Below are 14,074 nucleotides of genomic sequence, written 5' to 3' on the forward strand. Positions count from 1 at the left end.
GAGGGACTCTAGTCTCATCTAGTGGTCACTTCTTTTAACAGTCATGGGCGGTTTTTACCCCTGAACTCACCTTGGGAGTCTGTTTCTGGGCAATAGCATGAGGGTAGGCCTAACTTTGCTCGTCTCGTTATCAATAAGGCTAGGCCACCTGTAGGCTAAAATAGCCAATCATTGGGCACCAAAATGTACAAACCCGCCCATATCCCAACTTTCTATGATGGACACACAGTGTCAATCCATCCATCCATCCATCCATCCATCCATCCATCCATCCATCCATCCATCCATCCATCCATCCATCCATCCATCCATCCATCCATCCATCCATCCATCCATCCATCCATCAATCTCTCTCTCTCTCTCTCTCTCTCTCTCTCTCTCTCTCTCTCTCTCTCTCTCTCTCTCTCTCTCTCTCTCTCTCTCTCTCTCTGAAAATTGAAGAAAGTAGCCTAGTACAACTCACGAGAATTTCACAAGAATTCCAGCTGAGTGAGATTTTGTAATAAGTGATAGGACTCGGAACCTTTTAAAATCACTGTACCCGACGGACATTTCTGCAGACGGACGATTTCCATGGGAACCGTTTACATCACGGAAGACAAGAGAAGAGCGGGAGCTAAATTTGCGGCATTAAATGGCTGTTTAAATGTAAACAGGCATGTATCTACTGTATTTGCTGGCTAAATGTATTTGTGAACTTAGCCTGCCAAACCATTTTCGTTCTACGAAACAGAATGTGAGTTCACGGATGGGGTTCCGGATGGTTTTGACGAGGCTAATTGTTAACTAGTAGGTGATTTGCTCTCAACACCATGCAGTATTCAATTCTAAAAGTTGAGAATGTCTTTATATAAACTGTTGTTTGGTAGATTATATCCGAAGTTATCAGAAGACCAGCTCTGGGACTTTGAATAGGCTGTGAATTTGACCATTTCCATGCCAACCAATTGACAAAGTGTCGTGGTCTCATCATGGTCTCATCAGTAGGCTATTTCATACAGCATTTATAGCACACGAGACACTGAAATTCTCCACTGTAACTCAAACAAGTGACATTGTTTTTGGTGGAAGATAAGGCATGATCAAGTGTGTCCATCTCTCATAGCTAATGTTTTAGCCTAAGTAGGGAGTGTTGGTAATGCATGTCTAATTTGGGGTCCTTTAAATGGAAAAATATTGAGAACCTGTGCTTGTTTGCACTGTAGTTCACACAGTCACACAGTGTGTTGTTAGCATAGAAGACCTCACAAGGCATGTCTTGCCTGTATTGTCCTAGCTCCTATAGGTGTATCCCAGTTTGACCATGCATGCAGATGGGGACCTGGAGGCTCAGCTGGCCAGTAAAGAGAGGGAATGGAAGGAGCTCCAGTCTCTCAGGCTCCAGCAGCTGGAGAGCTCCCTCAAAGAGGCCCAAGACGAGCGCTCCTCCCTGAGGTACCGCATGAACATCTTATGCTGCATTTACACTACATGGGACAGACAGGAAATATGAGCTACCTACTTGAACAGCTATCAAGTGGTTCCTCTGTGACATTCACATAGAACAATGGTGACATTATTCATCTTACGCAGTGGCTATGAATGCCCCTCTTCCTGCCTCAACAAATTCCTGTCCAGGTTCCTGAAGTCCTATGACCTACGTGACGCACACCGGGCTATATTTAGTGGGCTGATGTCTTACTCTTTGGAGCATAGTAATAATTAAATGCTAATGTTGTAATGGTGCGTTCTCCGGGCTGTGGCGATTCACTTATCTCCCGATTCGATACTATCACGATTCTTGGGTGCCGATTCGATTTATATTGCGATTTTTGTTTATTTTTTTATTTTATTTTTTCAGTTTGTTTGCTTTTTTACACTAGATTAGAACATGGGAAAAGTTGAATCATACACTAGAGACTGTATATTATATATCATGAGTAGGGCTGGGCGATATAGTTAAAAACAGGGGCGGACTGGGATCATAATTCAGGCCGGGCATTAGATACCAAGCAGGCCAGGCCGATATGGGCCAACGCGCGTGAAATTTGGGCCGTTTGAAGCCAGATTTGGGCCGTTTGAAGTCCAATTTTACAATGAGATGCACCCACTTTAACCCTGAAGTGTAATTATTACTTCAGACTAACTAATAAAGTAATAAAACCACTAGTAAACCAGTAGGCGGCGCCTGGCCTGCTGTTCAGTGAGTGGCCTGACTGCAAGCACCCAATTTTTTTTTTTTTTTTTTTTTTTTTTTAAATTTGCGATTATCGATTCTGGAATAAAAGATCGATCCAAAAAATCGTGACATTAAAAATCGCGATACTTAGGTGAATCGATTTTTTTCCCCACCCCTACAGGCAGCGCTTTCAGCAGCTGAGGGAGGATTTCCGATTCAACTTGGCGGTCCTGGAGGAGAGAGACAGCGAACTGGAGAGATACGATGCTGTGGCCGCCAGGGCGCTGACTGTAGAGAGCAACAGGTGGGGCACTTCATCTGACCTCCTTCACTGCCAACACACAGAAGATGTGTAGAATATGAGTATTAGATTTCATTACATGGAACCACATGGAACTAATGCTGTCATTGCAGCAAATAATAGGAATTGGAAAAACATAGGATATATGAATAAGAATTGAACAAATGGGGGTATGAAACAGAACAACTGGCACTTACAACAGTAGATTGTAATTTGAACTAAAAGAATGAAAGAGAGAGGGTTGGAGAGACAGTTGACGGCCGGAGAGACGGCAACCGGTACGGGATGGGATTAGCACCCCATCTTGGCTCTCTCGTGAGGGAGAAATCCACAAACGCTACGGATTAGCCTCCTGAAAATCTGCGCAAAGATCGGCGCGGCCTGGGGTCCTTCAGGCTAGAGCGAGGTGCTCGACGCAGGTAAATGACGTGCAGCGCACAGGCCCTCTTGAGGCGTCCTTGAGGCATCCTCTCAGCCTCTGGATTGCCTTTGCCACGGGAGGGTCTGGTGAGACGAAGGAGGAGCACGGCCGGGAGTAACCCACAGAGCCTAGATCCTCCATGCACCGAAGGGCCAATACTGCGGCGTAGCACTAGCTCTATTGCAGCGGATTGGGCGTTCTCTCTTACCCCTCCCGCGGGCAACGTTGCAGACAGAGCAGTAAGGCTCGCGAGTCGGGGTCTTAATTGGCCTCGGCTGGGTCTACTGGGCGAGGGTGTATGATGTTGACAGACCCGAAACAACTTACGACCCCAGATAACATCACTGATGACGCGTCCTAGCGCATGCGACAGTATGTATTTGAGAATATAGAATAAAAAGTAAGAAAACATGAATTACAGCTTATGTGGAGAGTGTGCAAAATAACAGCAGTAGACAGTGAGACAGAAAATGAACGAAAAATATGCACCATGTGTATAGGGGAATACAAAAAGTGGGACAAGAAAGCTCAATGGGCTAAAGTAGAATAATCAAGAGAAAAAGGAAGCTTCTAGCTCACTTTTTCTCTTGATTATTCTACCATGTGTATAGGGAAAATCTGAAAATAAATGCAGTATGAATAGAAAAATCAAATCATACATCAGCATATATACACAGGATGCGCAAAGTGTGTGCTGTGTTAATTAGGGCTGTAACTAACAATTATTTTCAGCGTTGATTAATCTGTTGATTATTTTCTCAATTAATCGACTAAGCCCAAGGTGATGTCCTCAAATGTCTTGTACTACAAACTCCAAAGATATTCAGTTTACTGTCATAGAGGAGTAAATAAACCCAAAAATATTCACATTTAATAAGCTGGAATCAGATAATTTTGATTCCTCTCTTAAGAAATCACTCAAACCATTTAATCGATTATCATAGTAGTTGGCAATTAACTTAATAGTTGACAACTAATTGATTAATCGTTGCAGCTCTAGTGTTAACACATTGAATGCCAGCCATGTTTTCATTCCTGTAGGTAAGTTGTGCCAGGGGTGTTTTTGACGATTCTGGCTCATTTTAGAATAGCCGAGGATTCTTTTCTGTTAAGAATTCATGAACACCAATCATCTAAAAATAACTAATAGAATGTGTGCTTTCTCTGTCTAAAAGAGTTAGTTTGCAGAGTTAGTAGTTATGTAGATATTAGCCGTTGAGTACAGCATGGTTTCAGCGTCTGGAAATTTATTCAGAGATAAATGGCTTTTTGTGAAACAGTCACTTTAACCATTCATTTTTGGCATCAGTAAGACCGTCAGACATTCTAAACAATAGTTTTGAACAGTAATTTCCTCCATAACAACAGGAAACACCCCTCTCATTCAAACTCCTCCCTCCGTGTGTCTTCTCCTCCTTCCTCCTGGCTCTAACAGCGGGCGTGTCAGAAGCGCGTTGCTGCTGCCTGCCTGCCTGTCTGCCTGTCGGGCAAGACGAGTCTGAAATGGATTACTGTAAAATCGCGTCGCCATTTCCTTGAATGGCTTGCTCCCGCGGTGTGTGTGTGTGTGTGTGTGTGTGTGTGTGTGTGTGTGTGTGTGTGTGTGTGTGTGTGTGTGTGTGTGTGTGTGTGTGTGTGTGTGTGTGTGTGTGTGTGTGTGTGTGTGTGTGTGTGGTGTTCGCGCGTTGCTGCGCGGCTCTGGGGGGAAGGGATCTCTGTCCGTTCTGTGTGTGTGTGTCCGGGCTTCTGACTGTAAAATCGCCAAGCCATTTCCGCGGGAGGCGGCTGCTTTTGTGGCTTTTGGGTCCCGTGGCTGTGACTTCTCTCGGTCTCTGTCGCCACTTAGTGGTCGGTAAAATAGATTACACACATGCTCTTGCTCCAAATAGTTATCTCGAAGATGTAAAAGGGGTTGATTGATTGTCCCACCGTCAAAAAAAATAAATGTTTATGTAAGACGAGTTAGCTCGTCCTTGGCACTTAAGCGCTGGATTATGTAAGACGAGTTAGGTCGTCTATGGCACTTAATGAGTTAATATTGGCCATTCTCGAGAAAAACACCTACATGTATGTACTGCATAGAAACAAGTAAGTATACATGCAGACTAAGCCAGAGCCAGAAGAATTTCAGTTATGTATTTATTTCTTATTTTTTTCATTCAGTCGTACGCAACCTTGCCCTACTAAATCTTTGTTCACACCGAGATATTTATTTTTCTCCCTGTCGCTCGATTCAACCCTTTGGAATCGCTCTGTCGCTGTGTTTAAATCGATCGTCAACAGGCACAATTCCGAGGTTGGTCGGGGACCGTAATGCACAAGACATACTCCAGGAAGGCAGCGCAAGGCGGAGCTCTGCAAACCGGGAGCGCACTCCACGCTCGGGCCGAGGTGTTCATACTCAGAGCTCGAAGAGAGGGAGAGACTTTGTGCACAATTGGCAGCACCTGTGTCGGATGGTGATGGCCCGGTGATAGATGTGGGCGGTGTGCAGCGAGCTTGAGAAACGAGAGAGCACACAGACAGACAACAGACAGCACACAGCTCTAATGTTAGACAGGATGAAAATGCAAACAACACAACTGCGTTTTCCCCTGATGCAAGAATGAATAAATACTCCGGGGTTACGGCAGCCAATCAGCGTTGAGCGGGAAGCGACTGTTGCCAGCGAAATTTCGCTCGAGTTGGGATATTTCATCTCGGGCGACGAGCAAATTTTCGCCCTATCGCTCTGTCTCTCTCGCTCGGACGCCCAGCGATTTTTCTCCCGGGCGAATATACAGTACGCTCAATCGCTTGTTTGCATTGACTTTGTATGTAAACTCGATGCCAGCGAAAAACTTAATAGGTCGGTGTGAACGCACCTAGCCACATTGACACAGAAATATCTTTGCAAGAGCCACAGTCCAAAAAGTCCCGTTCCTCCCTTTATTTTTATTTTTTAATTTTTTTAATTTTAAGTAGGACTTAAAAGAGCCACAACTACCCATAAAGGTTTAGGAGCCGCATGTGGCTCTAGACTAGAGCCTCGGGGTGAGTATCACACTGTTGTAGTGTATTTCTTTCTCATCACATTGATGTCAAGAGGCAAGAAGGATGACTTTGTGGAAGAAGCCTTCAGCCCTTCACCTGGCTAATGCTTGATGTAAATCCAGAGTCCAGAGCACACAGAGCATTAATATAATAGGCACAGCAACGGTCCTGTTTGACTTATACTGAGTTACTGCCGCCATGTGCAGACAGGAGGAGCTGAGCCAGCTGCGTATCCAGGTAGCCAAGCTGGAGGAACTGAGAGCCAGGGAGGCCAAGGAGAGGGAGGAGATGCTGAGAGCCAGCCAGCATCGAGCTGCTCAGCACAGGCTGCAGCTGGACCAACTGCAGGGGTGAGTCTGGAGGTACCATTAGACCGTGTAAAAAATGTGGACATAGCCACTGTGATGCGAGACAGAGATTCAGTGCCGCCTGCTATTGGCCCGCGATCAGTGAGCCGCGCAATCACTGGACAGGCGACCTGTCAATCACGCCCCAAAACATAGCTGCTTTATTGCCTATTTTACGCTAAATTGGAGCATAATTTACAAAATGAGCGTCATGCTGTATTGAAGAAGATTTGAAACTAGTGATAGAGACAATAAACTTGTACTTGATTGTATCAAACTTGACTTTGATACAATCAGACTTCTTTTTGGAGCCAGTGGTCTTGCCCCCTGCTGGCCATTAGAAAGGATACAGGTGTAAGGTACTTCCGCTTTGGCTTCAGTTTTCAGAACCGGAGGTTGCCGCTTGGGAGGAACATGCACAGACACATATATTGATTGCCAGTGTGGCTGTAACTCTTCCCTTGTAATGAATCACTGAGTGTAGTCAAAACAAGACAACAATGCAATTATCATGCATAGATAGCAATGTGTTTTCATTATTGACAGATAATCATGAGGCCTACTGTTGCATCCATGACATGCCACAGGCGCTACATTTAGCCTTGTTGTGACTCATCAAGCCCCACTGCACAGTGACGTACACTATTTTTAGCCATATCATTTCTTCAGGCATATTGTAGTTGGGCTTTCACATGTGAAATTTAGCATGATTCAGTCGTTGTTGAAATGTTTTTAGCTACGACCAGCAGCTATCTCACTCTATCGGTCGGTCAGTTGGTCGGTCCACAAAAAGTTCAGCCTTTAGCGGGCACAGTTTTTCACCCTAGAAGGCTGGAATTTGGCATGGAGGTCCAGTGTGTGTGGACTGTGTGCGCGCGTGTGTTCATGCCAAATTGGCTAAAAGGGGGACAGTGGGGGGGACACATTTTGAATTGCAGAATGGCAGTGGCAGAGGGCTGACATTTAACATGGAGGTCAAGTGTGTGTGTGTGTGTGTGTGTGTGTGTGTGTGTGTGTGTGTGTGTGTGTGTGTGTGTGTGTGTGTGTGTGTGTGTGTGTGTGTGTGTGTGAGTGTGTGTGAGTGAGTGAATTGGCTAAAAGGGGAGGGTGTTGGGGGGCAAATTTTGAAATGCCTACTCTGCCTCTGCGAACCTGCATTTCACAAATTCGCAAATATTGTGAATTCATGCTTGTTTTTTTGTTTTTTTTTACGATAGGTGCCAGTCTTTACAGACAGGTCTGTCTTTCTCGACCAGCTGATATATATAACTGGAAAGGATGATATGTTATTATAACAGTATGGATGATCTGTTATGATAATGGATGATATTATAATAATAATAATAAATATGGGATTTATATAGCACTTTTCAAGGACTCAAAGACGCTTTACACTAAACACTAAAAGGGCGGGGGCGATGAAGGTGCAACAGACAATGGACACACACGACACAGACACACAGGTATAGGCAGGGGGAATTTAAGAGAAGGCAGAGAAGAAGAGATGGGTCTTGAGGTGGGATTAGAATACAGTGAGGGACTCTGATTCTCTAATGTCCGGGGGGAGAGAGTTCCAGAGCTTGGGAGCTGCCCTGGAGAAGGCTCTGTCACCAAAACTGCGGAGGTTGGACTTGGGAGTGGAGAGAAGGCCGGCAGTGGTGGTTCAGAGGGACCGGGAGGGTTGGTAGGGGGAGAGGAGGTTGGTGAGATATGGGGAAGCCAGTTGGTGAAGAGCTTTGTATGTGATGACGAGGATTTTGTAGGTGATCTTTGAGGAGACGGGAAGCCAGTGGAGTTGTTTTAGGACTGGAGTGATGTGGTGCCAGGATTTGGTGTGGGTGAGGAGTCGGGCGGCTGCGTTATATGTTATAACTGTAATGAATGATCTGTTGTGATAATGGATGATATGTTATAACTGTAATGGATGTGTGTGTCTGTGTGTTAGGTCTATGGCTACTGACGTTCAGAAGCAAAGGGAGGAGTATGAGAACATGAAACGGGATCTGCAGCGCCGGATACTAGAGGTGGAAGGAGAGCTGGCCCTACAGAGACAGGTACACACACACACACACACACACACACACACACACACACACACACACACACACACACACACACACACACACACACACACACACACATACACTGGATGAGTGCAGCAGACATGACTGATGCCTAACATTTATCCATACGGATACCTTTTTTGGGTTGTTTTTGGTTTATTTTGGTTTATTTAGATTTAAATAAATTACTTTTTGTCTTTGAATTCATGTGTGGACTCCCTTCTTGTCACTCACTGCACCCGGTTTGTGGCAAATCAATCAATCATTTGACGCTCACACTTGGTGCCAAACCAGAGTGATGCTTGTTTGACGCGCGGGTAAAACATTATCTGCTCTGCAGCTTGTTGGTGTTTTCTCTGTGCCATCAACACTTTCTAGACACTGACTTTGTACTTCTTGGTTGCCACTAATGGGCTATACTAGACTGCGCACGCTCCTTTCTATCGTCCCTCGCCAGCGCCCGCTGAACTGGCCGTGCTCATTGATGCCTACCTGGGTGGGGGCCTCAGCAGGCCGGTAGAGGTTGGTAGGGGTATTCGCTAGGGCTGCCCACTGTCAGGCCAGCTCTACACTTTAGCCCATATAGAGCCTCTGCTGTGTCTGTTAAGGAGAAGGCTGCAGGGAGTCTGTGTTCCTCAGTTAGGTTTTAGCCTGCCGGTCTGTCTCTCGGCCTATGCTGACGACCTGACCGTGTTGGTCAGCGATGGGCAGGACATCAGCGCAGTGAGGGACTCTGCCTCTGTATTTAACAGAGGGCTTTGTCTGCCAGGCAAGAGTGAGGCTCTGCAGTGTGGGCAGTGGGTGGCGGGGGGGGGGGGGGGGGGGGGGGGGGGATGGGGGCAGTGGGGTCATACAGCACATGCACTGTGTGCAGTGCACACACACTCTATGACCCTTGACCAGGGATGTGATCTAAAATAGTTAAAAAGTCATTTTTCACTTCAGCTCGACTTTAAGAGCTCTGTCTCGTCCTTTTTCGTCACACACAACCCCTCTCATTTCCACTCTGGAGTGCCATCCAGTCTGCAAGGCCTGGAATAACTGCTCAAGCTGCCAGACACATAGGGGATAAGCAGCAGACCTTTAGAATGAACCCAGACAAAAGACCACTCAATCTGATCTGATCGAATTACCATTCCTTTCAATTACCCCACTGCATGCATGTGTACTGTGTGGACACGTATATTATACGTGTGTTGTGTTGTGTTGTGTTGTGTTGTGTTGTGTTGTGTTGTGTTGTGTTGTGTTGTGTTGTGTGTCCAGTCTCGAGGCCCTGACACTGAGTGATGAATTGGACGGGATGAGTTTTGTTTGCTGGTGTTGGCTCTGTCATGTAGGCACTACTTTTGGCTCTGGGATGAGAATCTGCTGCAGATTGTCAGACAAACTCGACCTAAGCTGGTCACATAACAAATAATTTCCTTGGAATATTATGATGCTCTGCACATCTTTTCTGCTGTGTTGTTCACATCCATTGTGTGATTCTCTAGATCAGTGCATTAGCTGCCTAAAATGTCAATGGGAATATGAGGAGAGGACATAGCATAGGCGGTGATTGTCATGGGGAAAGGAAGAGAAAAATAAGCCATCCAATAGCAGAAAATGGGATCCAGCGAGAGAGACAGGTGTGCGAGGGAGATCGTTGCGGGTCAAGGCCTGTCCAAATGGGCTTTTGCCCTCCCCAAAATTCATTATATCATACCAGGGCTTGAAATTAACTTTCATCAGCCAATATGGCTCATAGACCTTTAAGTTACCAGCCAATCAGGATTTCCACTAGCCAGTTTTCTTTCTTTCTTGAAATAAACCAGATTATTAGATCAACTGGGTTAATTTAAGCATAAGTATCAGTTATAGCAAATAAATCTATAAATTACAGTATTTCACTGATTCATAAATTGCATTGATTTCAAATTGTGTAAAAATAAAAACAAGATCAAAATAACAAACTTGCCAATTTGTGTCGTGAGACTAACCTAGCAGCTATGTAGCTTACAATGAGTGACAGTCATTTTCTTTTAGCCTATTTTACTGTATTCATCTTGCCAGGGACGTGCACAGATAGACCCCAGGTGGTGCCCTATTTTTGCCTATTTTCTTTTTTTTTATGTGTAAATTGGAAGGAAGGGGAGCATTTCAAGTGTGGCCACCCGGGCCTGACTGTCTGAGTCATGTAACTGTATTTGCTTTTTGTGAGAGGGGCACCCTTTTTTCACTTGAGGCCCTGCCCCCAAAATGTCTGTGCACGCCATTGCATCGTGTGCCTTACCTCCACTGCAGCTTACTGCCTGGCGCTACTCAATGGAGGTCGATGCCGTCTGTTTGTTTAGGAGGATTCTACAGAAAAACTACTGAACAGATTTTCATGAAGTATCGTTGTGGAAGGGTACTGTAGCCAAGGAAGAGCCCCTTACATTTTGGAGTGGATCCAGATCCAATGCAAGCCTCACAAACAAGCAATTGGCCTTAATTGACGGAGGTTATTTGCGCTGTGCTCTCCGTGTCATGATGCGCGATCAAGTCGTTTACACAGCGCTTCCATGCGTCGCCAAGGACGTTGCGTGACAAATCATTGACAGTGCAGAAGTGACTGAGTGAACACGTTTCTCCTACCTGACCTTACTTACAGTGTTGGGTGGGGCCTTACGCTAGCTGCGTAGTGAGCGTATGGGGCGGACCGGCTCTGCTCGAGTGACGTCACTGATGACATCACAATTGCTTGAGTGACATCACCGATGACCTCATCACTGATAACATCACTCACTGATGACATTACCATTGATGACAATAATCACTGATGCATATAATTGGTGATGTCGAGTTTTCTTCTTCTGTGGTGTTTTATAGAAGTTGGCATACTTTATGTTCCATTACCACCTCCTTCTGGATTTATCCATCCACTGTTTCCCGTTTCCCTACATTCTGTAAAACCTGATTTCATCATGTCGAGATCTCGAGTTGCACTGGTCCTACTTATAGCCTCTGGAAGGAAGGATTCATGACATCACTGATGGTGGTGTCTATGAGATCATCATCAAATCACCGATATCACTTATGTATAGATTGTTGATGTCACTCACCAGTGATTATAGATTGTTGATGTCACTCACCAGTGATGTCACTTGAACACTCGATGAAGATATCATCAGATATGTTCACCGAAAAGGCGCCTCCCTCTGGAATGTCCAAGAATGGATACTTTCTTCAAGAAATGGAGCAGCGGGAGGGCAGCAAGGGCCAAGAGGAGGGACAGGACTTGCCGATCACCTGCTTAGATGACAACCAGATCAGCCCCGATCTGGAATCTGGATGCGTGTTACTGCACACATCAAGAAGGTATGTGAAGCTGATGAACTTTGAGGAGGAGATCCGAGCACACCGGGACCTGGATGGCTTCCTGGCGAGGGCCAGCATCGTGCTGCATGAGACTGCAGCGTCCCTGGATGATGTGCTGACGAGGATGCTGCACCACATGGGCCAGGACAGCCACGCGTCAGAGGCCAGCTGCAACTTCGAGGAGGTGATGAGGATGCTGTTCACTGATGCCGGAGCTCAGGAGCTCAACGTCCACCTGCTGTCAGAGACCATCCAGGGCGTGACCGCCACGGCCAGCGGAGTCCAGTACCAGCAGTCCTGGCTCTGTATCCTCTGCAACGTGAAGAGTCTTCAGAGGCGTCACGTATGCATCTCCCGCCTGGAGAGGCCGCAGAACTGGGGGGAGAACTGCTGCGAGGTCCGTTATGTCATCCTCATCCTGGCCCCACTCAAAATGAAAAGCACCAAGACGGCAATGGAGCTGGGCAGGACATTTGCCACCATGTTCTCTGACATCTCGTTCAGGCAGAAGCTGCTGGAGACAAAGACGCAGGAGGAGTTCAAGGAGGCGCTGGTGTTCCAGAGGCACCAGCTGACCGCAGTGAACAAGCAGCTCATCACCCTGGAAGAGGAGGAGACCAACGCCCGCAGCCACAAACCCCTCAATTGTAAAGATTTCTTCAAAGTTGGCCGGGGGATTTATGAGGACTTGTGCCGCAGACTGCCTCTCTACCCCTCCGACTTCACAGATGGTGTAGTTGGCAGTAATAAAACCCTGCTGAAGTACTTGACCACAGCAATCTTCCTCTATATCGCCATCCTCCTCCCTGCCATCGCTTTCGGCTCCCTCAATGATGAGAACACACATGGTGAGATTGATGTCCGGAAGACCATCGTTGGCCAGAGCATCGGAGGGGTCATCTACTCGCTGTTCGCTGGCTCTCCTCTAGTCATCCCTTCAACCACCGCTCCCCTCTCCATCTTCATCAGCGTGATCCGAGGAATCTGTGATGACTACAACCTGGACTTCTCAGCCTTCTACACCTGCATCGGTCTGTGGAACTGCCTTTTCCTCATCCTGGGAGGCATCTTCAATCTCAGCCTGCTCACGAAGCTGTTCAAAAGGTCAACAGAGGAACTCATTGCTCTGTTCATTTCCATTGTGTTTGTGGTGGATGCAGTCAAAGGCACAATGAACAGTTTTCAAAGGTACTACCATGCCCCGACGCTGTCTAATGTGACAGCCTCCCACCAGCTTCACGGCAGGGTCCCCCTGTTGCTCGGGGGCAACAGGAGCGAGGTGATAGCCCTCGATACCGTCTCAGAATCCCTCATCCAGTGCACTCGAGCGAGGCCTGTCCTCTGTCTGCTGCTCATGCTGGGCACACTGTGGATGGGCTACACCCTCTACCAGTTTAAATGGAGTCCGTTCTTGCATGCTAAAGTGAGGGAGGTGCTGTCGGACTCCGCCATGCCGATCTCCGTGCTCGTGTTTTCCTTCATTGGATCCTACCTGTTCAGTGACATTGAGCTTCCAGTCTTCAAAGTTCATGACCGGCCCATCTTCAACTTGGCTCCGCTTGAACGTCTCTCAGCCATGAATGTTGTGAGTGCCATGGGCCTCGGCTTCCTCCTGGCCCTCCTCATCTTCATCGACCAGAACATTGTCGTCTCGCTGACCAATGCACCAGAGAACAGGTTGCTGAAGGGGACGGCGTATCACTGGGACCTGATGCTCTCCGGGCTCATCAACATACTGATGTCGGTGCTGGGGTTGCCGTGGATGCACGCTGCCTTCCCCCACTCCACCCTCCATGTTCGTCAGCTGGCTTTTGTGGAGCAGCATGTGGAGTGTGGGCACCTCTACGAGACTATTGTCCAGGTAAAGGAGACCAGGCTGACCTCTCTGGCTGCCAACATCTTCATCGGTGCGTCGGTGCTGCTGCTGCCCGTGCCTCTGCAGTGGATCCCCAAACCCGTGCTGTATGGCCTCTTCCTCTACATCGCCCTCATCTCCATCGATGGAAACCAGATGTTTGACCGCATGGCTCTCCTCCTCAAGGAGCAGACATCTTACCCACCCACCCACTACATCCGCAAAGTGCCTCAGAGGAAAATCCACTACTTCACTTTCCTGCAGATGATGCAGCTGCTAGTGCTGTGTACCTTTGGCATGTACCCCATACCTTACATGAAGATGGTCTTCCCTCTGCTCATGATCCTGTTAATCCCAATCAGGAACAACGTGCTTCCTTATATCATTGAGGCCAAATACTTGGACATAATGGATGCCCAACACAAGTAGCTACAGATGTAGGCTGCTTTTTCATCAGCTGTTCTGTATGGATGTGAGTCTTGGCTCAAAGTCCCCCTTAAGCCAGTGATATCTCTCTACATGACAGCAGTGAAGTCCCTTCTAGGGGTGAGGTCAACAAC

The 14,074-nt window shown here is 47.0% G+C and overlaps 1 protein-coding gene and 1 pseudogene across 2 annotated transcripts in view; both read left to right on the forward strand.

Moving 5' to 3' along the window:
* Positions 1-1,303: 1,303 nt before the first annotated feature.
* Positions 1,304-14,074, forward strand: part of ccdc57 (coiled-coil domain containing 57) — a gene marked incomplete at both ends in the record, with an annotated part of 64,333 nt that continues 51,562 nt past the window's right edge. The window contains 4 exons of the mRNA XM_083635802.1: positions 1,304-1,434; positions 2,340-2,462; positions 6,120-6,263; positions 8,206-8,314. Coding sequence (XP_083491928.1) covers positions 1,304-1,434; positions 2,340-2,462; positions 6,120-6,263; positions 8,206-8,314 — 507 coding nt within the window. The remainder of the gene's footprint in view (positions 1,435-2,339; positions 2,463-6,119; positions 6,264-8,205; positions 8,315-14,074) is intronic.
* Positions 11,515-13,943, forward strand: LOC310774875 (solute carrier family 4 member 11 pseudogene; annotated as a pseudogene). The gene has a single exon. The product of its transcript is annotated as a solute carrier family 4 member 11 pseudogene (transcript).

The sequence above is a fragment of the Poromitra crassiceps genome (genome assembly GCF_964638095.1).
Source record: "Poromitra crassiceps genome assembly, chromosome: 4".
NCBI lineage: Eukaryota > Metazoa > Chordata > Actinopteri > Beryciformes > Melamphaidae > Poromitra > Poromitra crassiceps.